At 42.9% G+C, this 15895-nt stretch overlaps 1 protein-coding gene across 2 annotated transcripts in view; it reads right to left on the reverse strand.

The window, feature by feature from the left end:
• Window positions 1-13980, reverse strand: part of LPCAT2 (lysophosphatidylcholine acyltransferase 2) — a 58190-nt gene extending 44210 nt beyond the window's left edge. Inside the window, exons 1-6 of one of the 2 annotated variants that reach the window (XM_036273964.1) lie at window positions 13795-13980; window positions 9778-9917; window positions 6200-6417; window positions 4576-4688; window positions 2118-2178; window positions 800-858 (exon numbers count right to left, since the gene is read on the reverse strand). In XM_036273964.1, the coding sequence (XP_036129857.1) occupies window positions 800-858; window positions 2118-2178; window positions 4576-4688; window positions 6200-6417; window positions 9778-9917; window positions 13795-13965 (762 nt within the window). In that variant the 5' untranslated portion in view covers window positions 13966-13980. The remainder of the gene's footprint in view (window positions 1-799; window positions 859-2117; window positions 2179-4575; window positions 4689-6199; window positions 6418-9777; window positions 9918-13794) is intronic. The other variant, XM_036273966.1, reaches the window with a different exon arrangement.
• Window positions 13981-15895: the final 1915 nt, after the last annotated feature.

The following is a 15895-nucleotide window of genomic DNA, read 5'->3' on the forward strand; positions in this document are numbered from 1 at the left end:
TGCCTGGCTGGAGCAGAGGCAGGTATTTCCTGAGCCAACTGGGGACTTTCTGGGGAGTTTTAGGCTCTGTTCAAATATTGTCTTATGAAGCTACTTGCCGGGAGTCACACCGCCAGTGAGTGTGAGCCAGTAATTGGACACCAAGCCTACCCCAAATGTGTCCCGCCTCAGCAGCCCTTTCCACCAGCAGTGACCCGTGACTGGGAGTTTCCTTACAGGCTTAATGAAAATCACAAATGGATGCAAGATTGCTAATGAGACTCTGAATCTGAGACGTCACTGGGCCATCAGTGACAACGGAGCAGAAGCTAAGGAAGTGCCCTCATGTAGTTTAGTAGTAGCAAAACCAGAATGCAGTATTGGCATCAACAAACATGGGCCTCCCTTGCCAATGTTTAAAAACCAAATGTGGCCGTGGCTGGTCTGGCTCAGCAGCTAGCGTGTTGGCCTGCGGACCACAGCGTCCTGGGTTTGATTCCGGCCAAGAGCACAGACCTCGGTTGCGGTTCGTCCCCAGCCCCACCTGGGGTCATGCGGGTGGCAACCAATGTATGTGCCCCTCTCACATCAACGTTTCTCTCTCCCTCTCTCCCTCTTGCTCTATCTGAAGATAAGTGTAAAAATATCCTTGGGTGAGGATTAAATAAATAAATAAATAAATACCAAACGTGACAAGGAGAGTCCCCCCATCTGCTCCTGCCATTTATCTGTTCAGACCTTTATTCTACTATTAAAGGGTCCTCGGGAGTCGGTGCTGTTGGGATGTCTGCAAGTCTGCCGTGGTGAAATGCGGGCTTACCAGCTTGTTCGGGTACCGGAGCAGGACGGGCTGCACGGGCACCCCTGGGATGAAGGCTCCTGTAAGCGTGATGACATTTACCACAAGTGCTTTGTGTGAGTACAGGTTTGACAACAGAGAAACACTTAATAAGAAATGACACATAGATACTGCATGTTTTAAGAGTACACATAAGAAACTATTTGCTAAATGTTGGTCAATCTCTAATGTTTTGCAAAATGAGAGATTTTGAAAATTCAGAATTATTTAAGCAAAATATTAAATGTTATGCCCGTCACTTAAAATATTCACTTATTTACATCTCCATTTGTTTTCCTTTTCCAAGCACCTATTATTCAACAGAATTTTTTTAAAAAAAGTAATGACAAAAATTGAGACAGAGAAAATAAGAAAACTAGATGAAAGCAAATGCTCGAAGCAAGAACTACCACCGTTGACAGAAGTGAGTTCTGAGCATTCTGAGCATTCTGGCAGCCAATACAAAACATTTGAAAGTATTACCAACTCCTATACAATTACACATTTACTCTGAAACTCACGACTTGATGATATTAAAAAATGAAGTGAACCTTAGAAGGTATTATAATGATCACTGAAATAGGTTTCTACTTGATGACACAGGACCCCAGGTGCCTGTAATGGTATCCTTGGAGAGAAAAAAAAATCTGCAGTGATTCTGCTCAAACATACACACATGCACACAGACACACAGACACACACACAGAGACATGCATACAGACACACACACACAAACACACACAGACACGCACATACACACACACAGATACACACATGTGCGCACATACACATACAGACACTCACATACACACACACAGAGACATGCATACAGACATGCACACATACACACACGCGGACACATACACGCAGACACACATATACACATACAGACACGCACACACACACAAACACACAGAGACATGCATACAGACATGCATGCACAAGCACACACAGACACGCACATACACACAAACACACACAGAGACATGCACACACATACACACAAACACACACAGAAACACACATACATACACAGACACACACAGATACAGATACACAAACAGACACACACACACACATACACAGATACACATGCGCGCGCACACACACTCCAAGGGGTTATGATACCAAAAGAGAAAGTAAAGAAGTGCTTTCTGTGGCTTCATAATGTTAAGAACCTTGTATTGAAATGGAAGAAATGCTCAGAGCAAACCAATGAGTTATTTTGTGTATTGCTATCAAATCATTCGAGAAAGCTTCCATATTACTTTGTCACGATACATAATTTAATTGATCTCACCTGGTTTAAAAGTAATCAAACAGGAGCGATTAGTACAAGTACCTTCTGGGAAAACTAGTATCTTGGAAGAAAAGGAATAAATTTAATATTTCAGTCTAATTAATTGATTAGCTCATTATTCAATTTCTTAATACTTCACAGATAGCTGCCAATTCTTATGAAACAAAGATGAAATCAAAGGCTAACCCTTGATTCTAATGAAAGCTAGAATCAGACGATGGGGATTTGGTGGTCTAAAAGAGGTATAGTCTAATCATTGAGATAATTAGGAAATAGTTTAAAGGTTTGAATAGAGTATACACTTAGCAAATGTTTCTTGGTGACACTTAGGATCTGAATAGAGTAGCCCCAAGTCATGGTCAAGTGTCCATGTAGGCCATGCTACATTCTTTCTGCTGCTGCTGTGCATCTTCAACCAAGTCATTTCCTACTTTGTTTCAGTTCTCCCATTAATATCACCCTAACAACACGCATGGAGGGAGGAAGAAGAGCTAGCTGCTCACAATATGCTTTGTGCTTACTTGAATTAGCTGACATATGAAACACAATTTAATAACTTTTGAGGAAGTGTTTTTAGCTTCCTTACACTTTCCATGGGAAAGATATGCAGTACAGTCAGCTTCCCCTTCGCTGCTGAATAAAGTAGCAGCTTGATTTTCTGAAGCTATTAGAATTTAGCAATGAATAAATTGCCAAGTACACAAAACAAAATAGAAAATTCCTGCTCCCCCAGCAGCTAGTAATGTGTATTTTATAATAATTAGAGAAACATCATTAGGTTAAATTACCACCATAGAAGGTTATTTGTAAAATTAAAATTATGAATAGGTGCATTCCATCCTCCAATTTAAAAAGAAACTGGTTTCCTATGACAATGGGATCCAATATCAACCACGATTCATTCAGTGCACATTCTACAGCTACACTATTCACAATGAATCATGAAGTCCCAGGGCTAGAAGCGGCACTGAAAGTCATCTAGCATTTCTAATGCCTGAATTCTTTCTTTCCACAATGCCCCCCTCTCCCGCCCCCCTGCTCCCGCCACACACACACATACACACATATACACGCGCACGCACAAGTGGTCATTGAACCAATGCCTGAAAATTCCAGAAAAGGATTCCAAATCAGATGATAACTACCTCTGGACAGAAAGTTCCTCGAGATGAGTGAAATTAGCTGAAATCTACCTATGTGTTAACTTTCACCTACCAGTCCTAGATATATTTCTTGGCTCCAAAGAGAAAAATGGAACCTTTGTTCCAAATGCCCCCTCTTCCCAGTCACTCTTTAAACCATTCCTCACGTGCCCTGGTTTCTACAGCCTCCTGGTTGGTCCTACTCTTCTGGGTCCTCGAACATTCACTCATGCTCATCACGGCCAGGTCACTGCAGGACCAGTTGGTTCTGCTAGCGATCACCTGGGCAAAGGTAGAGGCATACTTATTCGTATCACCCCTGGGGCTTTCTTTATCCCATCAGTGCCCCCCCTCACCTTCCAAAGGCATCCATTCCAGTGGAAGGGGCTGAAGAGATGGTCAAGTTTGAAAAGATTCTACAGGTGATTCTGCTATTCCTCCCTGAACTGAAAAGCTCTATCTAAATATACTTCAGATGAGAGTCAAAATCTTGATTACTTTTTTAGTAAACCGACCGTGTTGTTGAGTATGACTAAGCACTGGCATCTCATCTTTTTTTTTTTAATCCTCACCTGAGGATATTTTTCCATTATCTCTAGACAGAGTAGGAGGGAGGGAGAGAAGGAGAGAGAGAGAGACAGAGAGAAATATCGATGTGAGAGAGACACATCGACCTGTTGCCTCCCGTGCGACCCCAACCAGGGCTGTGAACGAACTGCAACCGAGGTACGTGCCCTTGGTCAGAATCGAACCTGGGACTCTTTGGTCTGCAGGCCGACGCTCTAACCACCGAGCAAAACCGGCCAGGGCTGGCATCTCATCTTTTAAAAGGTAAACAGCCTTGGCCAGGTGGCACAGTTGGCTGGAGCACTATCCCAAAATTCAAAATATTTTGGGTTTGATTCCCGGACAGGGTACATACCTACGTTTTGGGTTCAATCCACAGTTAGGGCGCATATTGGAGGAAACTGATCGATGTCTCTCTCTCTCCCATCCTCTCTCTAAACATATCAGGTGAGGATTTTAAAAAAAGGGGTAAATAAATTCAGAGGTAGGGAATTACTTTTATTAACACAAAGTAAAATTGGTTCAAAGAGTTTAGAGGATAAAAACAGAAGGATGCATTTAATTCCATGGAGTATCTCATGGGGAAGAAGGTTTCTCAAGGCTCACTCATTCATTCTGCATCTGTTATGCTAAAGACAGCAAGCACAGGTGTCCCAAGATACTGCTATCTGTGGACCCAAGTGACTTTGTCTACAACTGTACAATAATACATTCTCAATATAGTCACGTCAATATCTACTCTGTTTTACCTGGGGCCATACCCCTCCGGAGGTTGCTCGCCTTATTATTTCATTTATTGTGTTTTTTCGGGAATCCGGGTCCACGCGGGATACCAACACCGGCTGCAAAGCCCGTAACAGTGCTTTAAAAACAAAAACATTCACAACCAAGTCACTTTTTTTTTTTTTTGCTAAAGCTACCAAAGTAAAAACACTGGGTAAAACATTAAACAATTTTATGAAAATTAAAATGACAGCAAATTAAAAAGAACAACTTTTAAAAAAAAAACCTCTAATTTAAAGTTTATTAGAACTTAGCTTCCAGTTTCAAAAGGAGACATGAGTATTTATACCTAAAAATATTTCACTGATTTAACAGAAATAAGCGGGAATATGAAAAGAAGCAAATGTACTTTGCTCTCTAAAGGTCTTCCTCAGCGGACATTAAGCCTTTGAAAGGTATTACAAGATGATCTGGTTTTATTTTAGGAACATCCTGAAAATTGATTATGAAAATTCATAGTACCCAGAGGAGTCAAAAGCACGTATTACTCATTTTACTAAAATTTTCAGCACAGCAGTCTTCCAAACCCGGAACTTTCTAGCACATGCAAAATAAATCTCAATTTACCAAAAATCTATTGCTAAGCAATTTTTCAGGAAAACGCTTGTTGCACAAAGCAGCGGGTTCACTGAAAAGAGTTTCTTAGCTGATGACAACACTGCAAGAATTTCTGCAGAGCACCAGAGCAGCACCAGGCCACCTCCGCGCTCACCCCCTCCCCCGAGGCCTGCAGCGGCCTCAGGACAACGTGGGGCCGGGGCGTTACTAGGAGACAACTACCCGAGGGAGAGACCCAGGCACCTGGTGGGAAAAACATTTCACTTGCTTCATTATGTTATACGGCAGGAGGTACTTATTGTTTCACATCATAATTTTCAAAGACTTACACATTCAAAGGTCCCTCATGGAGATTTAAGGGAAATGAAGAAAACAGGACAAAAAACTTAGTGTGTTCAGCAGCCTAATACCCCAAAGAGAAACTCATGAAATAGCATGCAACGGGTGTTTTCACAATTTCTTTGGGTAAATTCTCTCTCAAAAAAAAAAAATCAAGCATGTTTGGTATTTGAAAAAACTGGACTTTTATATATAAGTTCAGAAAGAGATGACGGCACAGTGCTAAAAATTAGATTTTAAAAGAATTAGAAGGATACAGATATAGGGAAGTCAAATCTTTTTTTCATAAAGTCATTCTCTTAATATAGAGCTCATTAAAAGAAAGGAAATAGGTTTGAAATATTTTATTTTAAAGTTTCTTAAAAGTCTACCAATAAACTAAATATGATGTTTTGTTTTTTGTTGTTTTTTTTTATCCTCACTTGAGGACATTTTTTCATTTTTTGTTCAGATAGAGTGGGAGGGAGAGAGAGAGAAACATCGATGTGAGAGAAACACATGGAGTGGTCGCCACCCACACGACCCGGGGACAAACTGCAACCCAGTACATGCCCTCAGCAGGAACCGAACCCAGGACTCTCTGCTCTGCGGGCCGATGCTCTAACCGCTGAGCCAAACTGGCCAGGGCTAAATATGACGTTTTTAAGGCATGAGCATGAAGATATTTTATCTATGTCACCTTACAGTACTCACTGCCGATCAGAGGCACCTGCACGTTCTCATTGCGAGAAACCATGGAGGGCAACCCCGCCACGACACAGGCGATCCCATCAAAGAAGGTCGAGTGAGGGGCAACGACAAAAATCGGTGCTTCCGCCGGGCTTGCAATCTTCCCTTTCACACGGACTGCAAACCCCATCGAGAAGAACATGGCACGACCCAGCAACTTCAAGACGGGTTGTGCAATTTTCCTTCGAATAGACATATAGAAAAGACAGAATCAGCTTGGCTCACTGAAGCTAATACTGGGCTCTACTGTAAAACACAGTGTGAAAACCAAAACATATCAGAACACTTCATTTTAAGAAGAATAACTAACACTTCCACGGAGCGCTTTCTGCCAGGCACAATTCTAAATACCCTACATATATTGATTTATTTTTTTAAATATTTTTTCTTTATTGATTTTTTTTAGAGAGAGAGCAAGGGAGAGGGAGAGAGAGATACAAATATCGATGAGAGAGAACATTAACTGGCCACCCCCTGCATGCCCCATACTGGGGATTGGGCCCACAACCTGGGCATGTGCCTTGACCGGGAGTCAAACCAGTGACCTCGTGGTACATGGGTTGATGCTCACACCAGCGAGACCATATACTGATTTCTTTAACCCTAAGCCCAATGTTATGAAATAGGTATCATTTATTAGTATCCCCACTTTACAGATGCAAACACTGAGGCGAAGAGGAGTCATTTTCCCTAAGGACAAATGGGTAATAAGTGGCTCCACTCTTCCCTGACTCTAAAATGAAAAGAGTTTCAACACACATCCCTCCAAGAAATTCAACAATATTGCCCTTCCCTTTCCAAGTAACCACCAAGAGAATCGACATTTGTGTCACAAAGATGCCTCTATCTCCCAAACACTTAGAATTCTCATGCTGAAACTGCACTCAGAGTTATTTTAGGAATAATCTTTTAAAAGTCAGCCTTCTAAGACATCATCAAGAATCTTAAGAATAGCCCTGGCTGGTTTGGCTCAGTGGTTTAAGCGTCATCACGCGGACCAATGAGTCACGGGTTCGATTCCGGTCAAGGACACGTACCTCGGTTGCGATTCATCCCTGGCCCTGGTTGGGGTCGTGTGGGAGGCAACCAGTAGATGTGTCCCTTTCACATCAATGTTTCTCTCTCTTTCTCTTTCTGATGCTTCCTCTCTCTCCCTCCCACTCTCTCTGAACAAAAATGGAAAAACGTCCTTGGGTGAGGATAAAAAAAAAAAAGGATCTTAATGAATCTTAAGAAAATTCACCATCTCCATTCGTTGGAACTGAGATGCACTTAAATAATTCCAGAAATCTAACTGCTGACTTTTTCAAAAGCATCTGTCATTAAATATTAATCAGTTCATCAAACTGTGCCAGGAACTGTGCTGAACACACAAGACACGTAGGTTCAGTCTCAGTCCTTGATCGGCTCAGATGAGCAGGGAAACAAACATACTCCTAAAAATGGAAACACAGGATGGACGTCTCAGTATGTAAACAAGCGTATAGCTTTCCATGAAAATAAAATACTATGTCTATCCTGCCATAAACAACTAATGAGAGCTTTAAAAAATGGACTTCCTATCTCATTTTCTCAACAGTCTTGTAATATCATAGTGAGGAACTATTAAGCAACTAGCTACTGAGGAAGTTGGTCTGACTTGTATTTCACAGTAAGGGGAAGTAAGACACAGAAAGCCAAAGTGCTTTTCCAGAGGGCTCAGAGAAATGACCGTCTCTCTTCTTTTTGCCCTTCGCTTAGAGTGAAGATCTCTATTTATGTAGGGATGAAAAGCTCACCCTTTCGTGGAGTTTACATACCTCCTATTTTCAAGTTACAGTGATGTAACTTCTGACAACTACCTTCCAAAGTATCCCATATTCAAAGTCTCTAAACATTTCTATTTCAAATGTTTTTAAAATGGCTAAAAGTTTAGTGTTGTGTAATAGCGCCAATGTTACCTGTCTGAGAGGAGGAAGAGATACTGGCTTCATTGACAAAAGCAGGACATTCTTTCCCAACACTTATTTGATCTGTTGTCTGGATTTTTAGACTGTTCCTTCCACTAACAATAGCAACCAAGGAAATAATTGAAAGGAATCCATGAGTGATGAAAAATATCACTTATAGTATGTTTTTAGTGACATACAACCTTGAGTTATAAAACAAAGAAGTATGGCCCGGTGTGGCTCAGTGGTTGAGCATCGTCCCAGGCACCAGGAGCTTGCTGGCTCCATTCCCGGTCAGGACACATGCCCGGGCTGTGGGTTCAATCCCCAGTAGGGGGTGTGCAGGAGGCAGCGAAATAATGATTTTTTCTCTCTCCCTTTACCTTCCTCTCTTTGAAATCAATTAAAAAATGAAAGAGCCCGGCTGGTGTGGTCCAGTGGTTGAGCATCGACCCATGCACCAAGAAGTTGCAGTTCAGTTCCTGGTACATGCCCAGGTTGTGGGCCAAACCCCCAGTGCGGGGCATGTAGGAGGCGGCCGATCGATGTTCTCTCTCATTGATGTTTTTATCTCTCTCTCCCTCCCCTGTCCTCTCTCTCTAAAATAAAGAAAGAAAAAAGTTAAAAATAATAATAATAATAATAATTTGATACAAAGAAGTATGATTTGCAAGGACTGAGGTGGTATTATTTCTCCTGGGGCATTGCCGGCCATAGATTTAGTTCCAGTTCAGACCAGCCTTGTGTTTCATATTGACATCTGTTCACTAGAACATGAATTGAACAGCAAATTGCATATTTCTTTAAAAGTCTCTAAAACAATGTTCTCAAAATTTTTGGAGGACATATTCTCATTTGAGGCTTAGATGAAAGAAATAGACCCTTGCATACAAAAAAAAAAAAAAAAAAGTGTGCACAATTTCAGAGTCTCGCAGTGCCCTAAAACCCACCTAGGTGTTTCTGTGAAATCCAAGGAGTCTGTGTGAAGGGCCTTCACCTTCAGGACATACATCTAGCAACAAGTGGGTTCTGCCCGATGGGAGTGGACTTTTACTAGTAGCTTTAGTCCATCATCACTCTATTCTCTATACCATGCTCATTACGTAATGCTTAAAAAGCAGTTCCAGTGGGCCTCAATGCTAATGTTTAATAAAGCTAAGCTATACTGATCAATAATTAAATTGTTAACAATAATCACTAAATTAATGAATTAATATACTATAATCGATCCACTTAATTATATCACTTAATAAAGTATCTTAATAAAGTATGGAGTTATTATAGAAGGACAAAAGCAAATGTGAGAAAAAAAGCCAGTTATTTTTCAACTGCAATGGTTTCCGGTATACCAACTGGGTATTTGAGAACCAGGGGTCTATCACTCTTTGGCAATAATACAGAAAATAAAGTATTTTAATATTAGGAAGTAACAATTTCAACAAAAGATTACCCGCTCTTGGGCAGTAATTTCTACATAATAAACTAAGAACAGTTTCAGCTGAGAAACAAAAATAAATAATTAAAATTGAGTAGACAGCAGTTAGATAAAACTATTGGTCACTAACTGAATGTCTTTATCATGATTTACTTAATATTTAGACATAACTGTTTTACCTCCTCCAACCAGTTATTGGATGGGTCAGCTTTTCAGGACAGCACATTGTTGAAATTGCAGCAAATGGCCACGCCAGTAACAAAACGAATGCAAGCAATAAGGCACGAACTGGAACCAGGATAATTCCGAGAAAAAAACTCTGAAAGTCAAAGTTGATAAAAACAAATGGCTGTATCATTTTTAAATGTCACCGGCAATGTATGAGAATTTCAGTCACTACACATCCTGGCCATTTGGTGTTGGTAGTCTCTCTAAAGTATCAACTTTATTAAGACATCATTTACATAAAAGAAGATGCACCTTTTTAAGTGTATAGAGTTTTGCAAATGTATATTGCTATGCAAACACCACCATGATCAAGATACAGAACATTCCCATCACCCTAAAACCCTCTCTTGTGCCTCTTTGCAGTCAATACACCCTCCCCAGCCCTTGTCAACCACTGAGACTTTCTTTCGCCATAGTTTTGCTTGTTCTAGATCGTCATATAAACAAAAGCACATAGTATATACTTTTATGTCTGGCTTCTTTCACTTCATATTTTTGAGATTCAACCATGCTGTCATATGTATTAGTAGTATAGTCTTTTTAATTGCAGAGTATGATTCCATTGAATGAATATATTACAATTCATTCATCTATTGATCTGTTCATGGACAGTTGGCCTTACTATGAGTTTTTAACTATGAACATTAATGTTCAAGTCCCTGCGTGAACATATATTTTCCTTTCATTGGGAGTGAAATTGTTGGGTCAGGGTATGCTTAGCTTTATAAGAACCTGCCAAACCTGTTTTCCAAAGTGGTTTACCATCTTATATCCCCACTAACAAAGTAGGGAAGTCCCTGTTCCCCACACCCTCACCAGCACTTGGAGGGGTCAGTCTTTGCAGCCATTCTAGCAGGTGAAAAAATGCTATCTCATGCTTCCTTGATAAATCAAGTGTGTGTTGATCATTCCTTTAACTTCTTATTTTAAGTATCTGTTCAAATCTTTGGCCCACTTTTATTGGGTTATTAGTCTTATTCATACCAATTTGAAGGAGTTTGCATGTTCTATATAAAAGTCCTTTGTCAACATATGTATTGAGAATATTTTCTCCCATTCCATGGTTTGCCTTTTCAATTTCTTAATTGTAATTTTGATGAAAACTAATTTAAAATTTTAATTTACTTTTATTTCATTTCTGTGACCTTTCTAAGAAATCTTTACCTACCTCCAGGTCATGAAGACATTTTTCTATTTTCCTCTTCTTCTAGAAGCTTTTATGTTTCAGTCTATGTCCATCTAAAATTACTTCCCTATGTGTGGTGTGCAATAGGGATCAAGGTTCATTTTATCCATAGATTTACCTAGTTGTTCCAATACCATTTGTCATACTTAAATGAAAGTACCTCCATCTTTTAACCTGGATAATAAAGCCAGCATTGTTTTTCAATTATGTTTGTTTAAATCTTCCCTTTACCTAGACCATTCAAGCCATTAAAACTTATTTTATAACTCTGATCTCTATGAATTTTTAATTAAAAAAAAAATACCCAGACTACATTTCATTCCATTCAATACAAGTAGTAAAATTTAAGTACTATGTTAAAAAATATATACAAAAATTACATAAGATAGCTATCAATATTAAGATCAGCACACAATATCATATTCTTTCACATATTACTTCACCTAATTTTAACCCTCCTTTGATGTATTATTATTCCAATGGAGTAGATGAGGAAAGTGAAGTTAGAAGGGTTGTGACTTGGTCCAAGTCTTACAACTAACAGATGGCAGGCACTGAGATGTGTTAAGACGAAGACTAGTGATCTTTCCCTTGCTCTGGAGCTCTTGTAGAGTTATTTGGGAGTGCTTCCTACACAGCAACAGGCCATGCTATTAAAAATAATAATTCACTCTAGGTGCAATATAAATACTTATAATATGCCACTTTGACCTGCTTTCAAAAATATGAAGCCAAATAGATGGACATAGTTTCATTAAATATGACTGAATATTAAATATGACTAAATATGATTGGACTAAAATTAGTCTTAAATGATAGTCATTGTACTCAGAAGTGTTTCTAAAAGTTTAAGATACAAAGGGAACATCTACCCATTTACAGACATGAAGATCAAAGTTTTAAACATTTTGTTTCTTTGCAAAGAAGTATTACTCCATTATCTTCCTGTTCCTCTCCCACACCCTTCTTCAACCAGACACCCATCATCATTACTCTAACCACCACCCATGCTGCTGAGCCCAGAACTTCACCTGCCTCCAGTGTACACGACAGTGGTCTCAGTGCATACAAGTAGGCTGTGCATAAGTCACACTATTTAACATCCAAAGTAAAGAAACTTGTGATATGGACAAGAAAACATCAAAACCATTTTTTTTTTTTTCATACAGCCCACACAAGACAAACACAGTCTGCAAAGTCTATCTTGTTCTTTGATCACTGACTTCACCAAAGAGGAAGTCCAAAGAGTGAGTGTAACACTTAATGGTAAAAGCAGCGCTTTATAAGAAAAGGGAATGGAAAGGAAACTTCCTTTTCATATGTAGCCATTTTTAACAGCAGAAGAAAGTCTGGGCTACTTCTCATCCTTGAATCTAGGAGAAGTGTTTGGGTGAAGACAGGCTCAGGACCAAAAGCTCTGTAACGCCTGACCCTCGTTATCCCTTTTCCTAGACTCCGACTTCCTACCCTTGATGCCTCTGCTTAGCTGGATCAGCTCAGCCCTCCTCATTGTTCTAACTCCAGACCTGGGCTCTCTGCATTCTCACTCCCTCTTCCCATCCCAGACTCACTGCTCTACTTCCCTAAGACAAAAATGAATAAATAAAAACGAAAATAAAAAATACTTCCCCAAACCCACTCTCCTATGGTAGGCTGGCCTCCGCTACATTCTCACAAACTCAAATTGAAGTTCTCACAGATGAATTCCCCTTTCTCGGCACGGAATGAATGTTTCCTCTGCCACTGTCCTCCTGGTTAGGACCTTCGGCTCAGACCAACATGTTCTCTGCATCTCCTCTCCTCACACACCCCCTTCAGATCACCCTCCATGTGCCCTCCGTCCTCAGAACCACATCTCTGCCCCTTGCAGACTCGTGGTCCCTGCATAAGCCCTCTCCTCAGATCTACAGCTCTTTTCCTCAGAGCCTTTGCTTCTCAGACTCAGGCCCACCTCAATGCCTCTACTGTCACACCTATGTCAACCTCAGAACATCTCATCTCTCAGGTCCACGCCCCTACTGAGGCTCTGCCTCCTCTCTCTGGCCCATGACATCCCCCTACCCTGGATCCTCCTCTTCTGTCAGACCTACACCGCTCCCCTGATGCACCTTCTCTCTGATCCACGCCCCTCACCTGGATCCACCTCCTTTCAGACCCACGCCCCTCCCCTGATGCACCTTCTCTGTGACCCATGCCCCTCCCCTGATGCACCTTCTCTGTGACCCACGCCCCTCCCCTGATGCACCTTCTCTGTGACCCACGCCCCTCCCCTGATGCACCTTCTCTCTGACCCACGCCCCTCCCCTGATGCACCTTCTCTCTGACCCACGCCCCTCCCCTGATGCACCTTCTCTGTGACCCACGCCCCTCATCTGGATCCACCTCCTTTCAGACCCACGCCCCTCCCCTGATGCACCTTCTCTGTGACCCACGCCCCTCACCTGGATCCACCTCCTTTCAGACCCACGCCCCTCCCCCATGCACCTTCTCTGTGACCCATGCCCCTCCCCTGATGCACCTTCTCTCTGACCCACGCCCCTCCCGATGCACCTTCTCTCTGACCCACGCCCCTCACCTGGATCCACCTCCTTTCAGACCCACGCCCCTCCCCTGATGCACCTTCTCTGTGACCCACGCCCCTCACCTGGATCCACCTCCTTTCAGACCCACGCCCCTCCCCTGATGCACCTTCACTCTGACCCACGCCCCTCACCTGGATCCACCTCCTTTCAGACCCACGCCCCTCCCCTCATGCACCTTCACTCTGACCCACGCCCCTCACCTGGATGCGCCTCGCTGCGCCCATCCGCGTCTGCTGCACGAAGGGGTTGGGCACGGGCGGTGGGAAGAAGGACGCTTGACGGGGCACCATCGGTGGCCGCAGCCCCGCGTTCCCGACGCCCGCGCCCGGCACCGTGGCCGCCACGGCCGCCGCCTCGGCGCACCGGCTCATAGCGGAGCCGGACCTCGGACCCGACAAAGAGACTCACGCGGGACGCGGGAGTCAGCGTCGCCGCCGAGGCTGAGTCGGAGGCGCGCAGAGCCCAGCTTGAGGCTCGGAGCTGCCGGGCCTCTGCGCAGGCGCTGAAGTTACCTAACGCCGTCCGGTCTCGCCCCGCCCCTCTGGCTCAGAACGCGCCCGGGCACTGGCCCCACCCCCTGAGCACCAGCCCTACCCACTTAGGTGTCTGGCCCTTCCTCTCGGTGATACAGCTGTGCCCTTGGAAGTGTGTGCTTCCCCTTAGCAATGCACCCCAGTGAGAGAGTTCAGGCAGAGTTCTCTGCTTCAGGTCATGCAGACCTGACTTCCAATCGCTTTTACTGGCTCTGTGATGCTGGCCAAATCACTACGCCCGTGACCCTGTTGCCTCCCTCTATAAAATGAGAATCAACAGGACTCAGATAAACAGAACCTAAATCCAGCAATTGGAGGGGCGACCCTGGGCTGTTTCGTTAAGTGAGGTAATATATCCAGGGTGAGTTTTATGTGTTGGATTTCTGGTGTACGTTTTGCTTTCATTTAAACCTGTCTGCATTGGAATCAGAACAGAGAGAATCTTGACTGATATAGAAATTGGTAACAGGAGCGAATCTGTTCCACTGAAAACAGGGACTGACAGTGGGGAATACTGAGCTACTATTATTGGAAGAAGGAAAAACAACGATGGCCTCCATACTAGATGAGGAACCTGGCCCACAGGGGAAATGACTTGGCCTGTAGCTCCATTTCACCCTGAGGAAGTTCAAGGGCCTGTCTGGACTGAAATGGGTGGTCAGAGGGAGGGAGAGGTTTACCCAAAACCTGAGACCAGTTGGTCAAGCCCTGAGTGGCTGAGTCAGATGAAGGTGGTGAATGTTTTATCCTTCCTGATCAACGGCTCACAGCAGACTGTGAGCGTGATGAGAACCTGAGTCCGGGTCCTGGGGTAGCTGCTCCTGCAAACTTGCCACTGGAGGTCCCAGAATCTTTCAACTCTACCAGATAGCTGTGTGTGGCCTTCAGCTACTCGCTTACACTGAGCTTGTATTCTCGTGTAGGGGTGGAAAAAAGATAAATTTCTACCTCATAGGGTTGTAGTGACAATTAAATAAAATAATGCATGTGTAGTGTTCATGAAATGGCACATTTTAGGTGTTATGTTGTGGAGCAGCTGAATTTTCTGTGTAACAGAAAACCTTAATGACAGTATTACAGTCAATATATAAGCTTCCCAGGGGTCTTTATGCAGGGACTGGTAGACCCTTGTGGCTCTCTAGCCAGATACCTGCACAGAAGGCTATCTTCAGGACCCTCAAGGACCTGAGCCACTGGGCAGGCCACAGGAGAAAATATTACTCTATGCCCACCAGTGTCACCTCCAGAATCCTGTCCATTCAGCCCCACCATGAAAGGCCTGAAGCAACAGACTATCAGAGCCAGAAGGGGCCTCTGAGACACTGTCAGGCCTTAAATTACTATTTTGCAGCAGTTCCAGAATTTCTGTAGAGGGGATTAGGGCTGGCAATTTGATGAGGAGTAAGGAGCTTACCCGTAAAGAAAACCTGCGATTAGAGAGCAAGCCGGCATTTCTCCCTAGCTGTTTATTTAGAGAGGCTTGGGAAGGGGGAAGGGGGTGCTGCTACTGGAGGTTCCGGACTGAGGGCTAAAACTCCTCCTTTAGGTCATCTTTGGCTTTGACTTGGGTTGTTACCTAAAAGCCATGGTATCCTGGGCAAAACACTTTTCTCTGGGCCTCAGTTTCTTCATCAATAAAAATTGGGCTAATTATAGCCACACCCTCTTAGGTTGTAAAGGTTCAGTGAAGTGATGCATATAGAGTGCTTGGAACACAGTAGGCCCTCTAGTCACGGTGGGGATGTTGTTCATTAGCGTTAGAATTGGG

The sequence above is a fragment of the Molossus molossus genome, unplaced genomic scaffold (genome assembly GCF_014108415.1).
Source record: "Molossus molossus isolate mMolMol1 unplaced genomic scaffold, mMolMol1.p scaffold_m16_p_21, whole genome shotgun sequence".
NCBI classification, from domain to species: domain Eukaryota; kingdom Metazoa; phylum Chordata; class Mammalia; order Chiroptera; family Molossidae; genus Molossus; species Molossus molossus.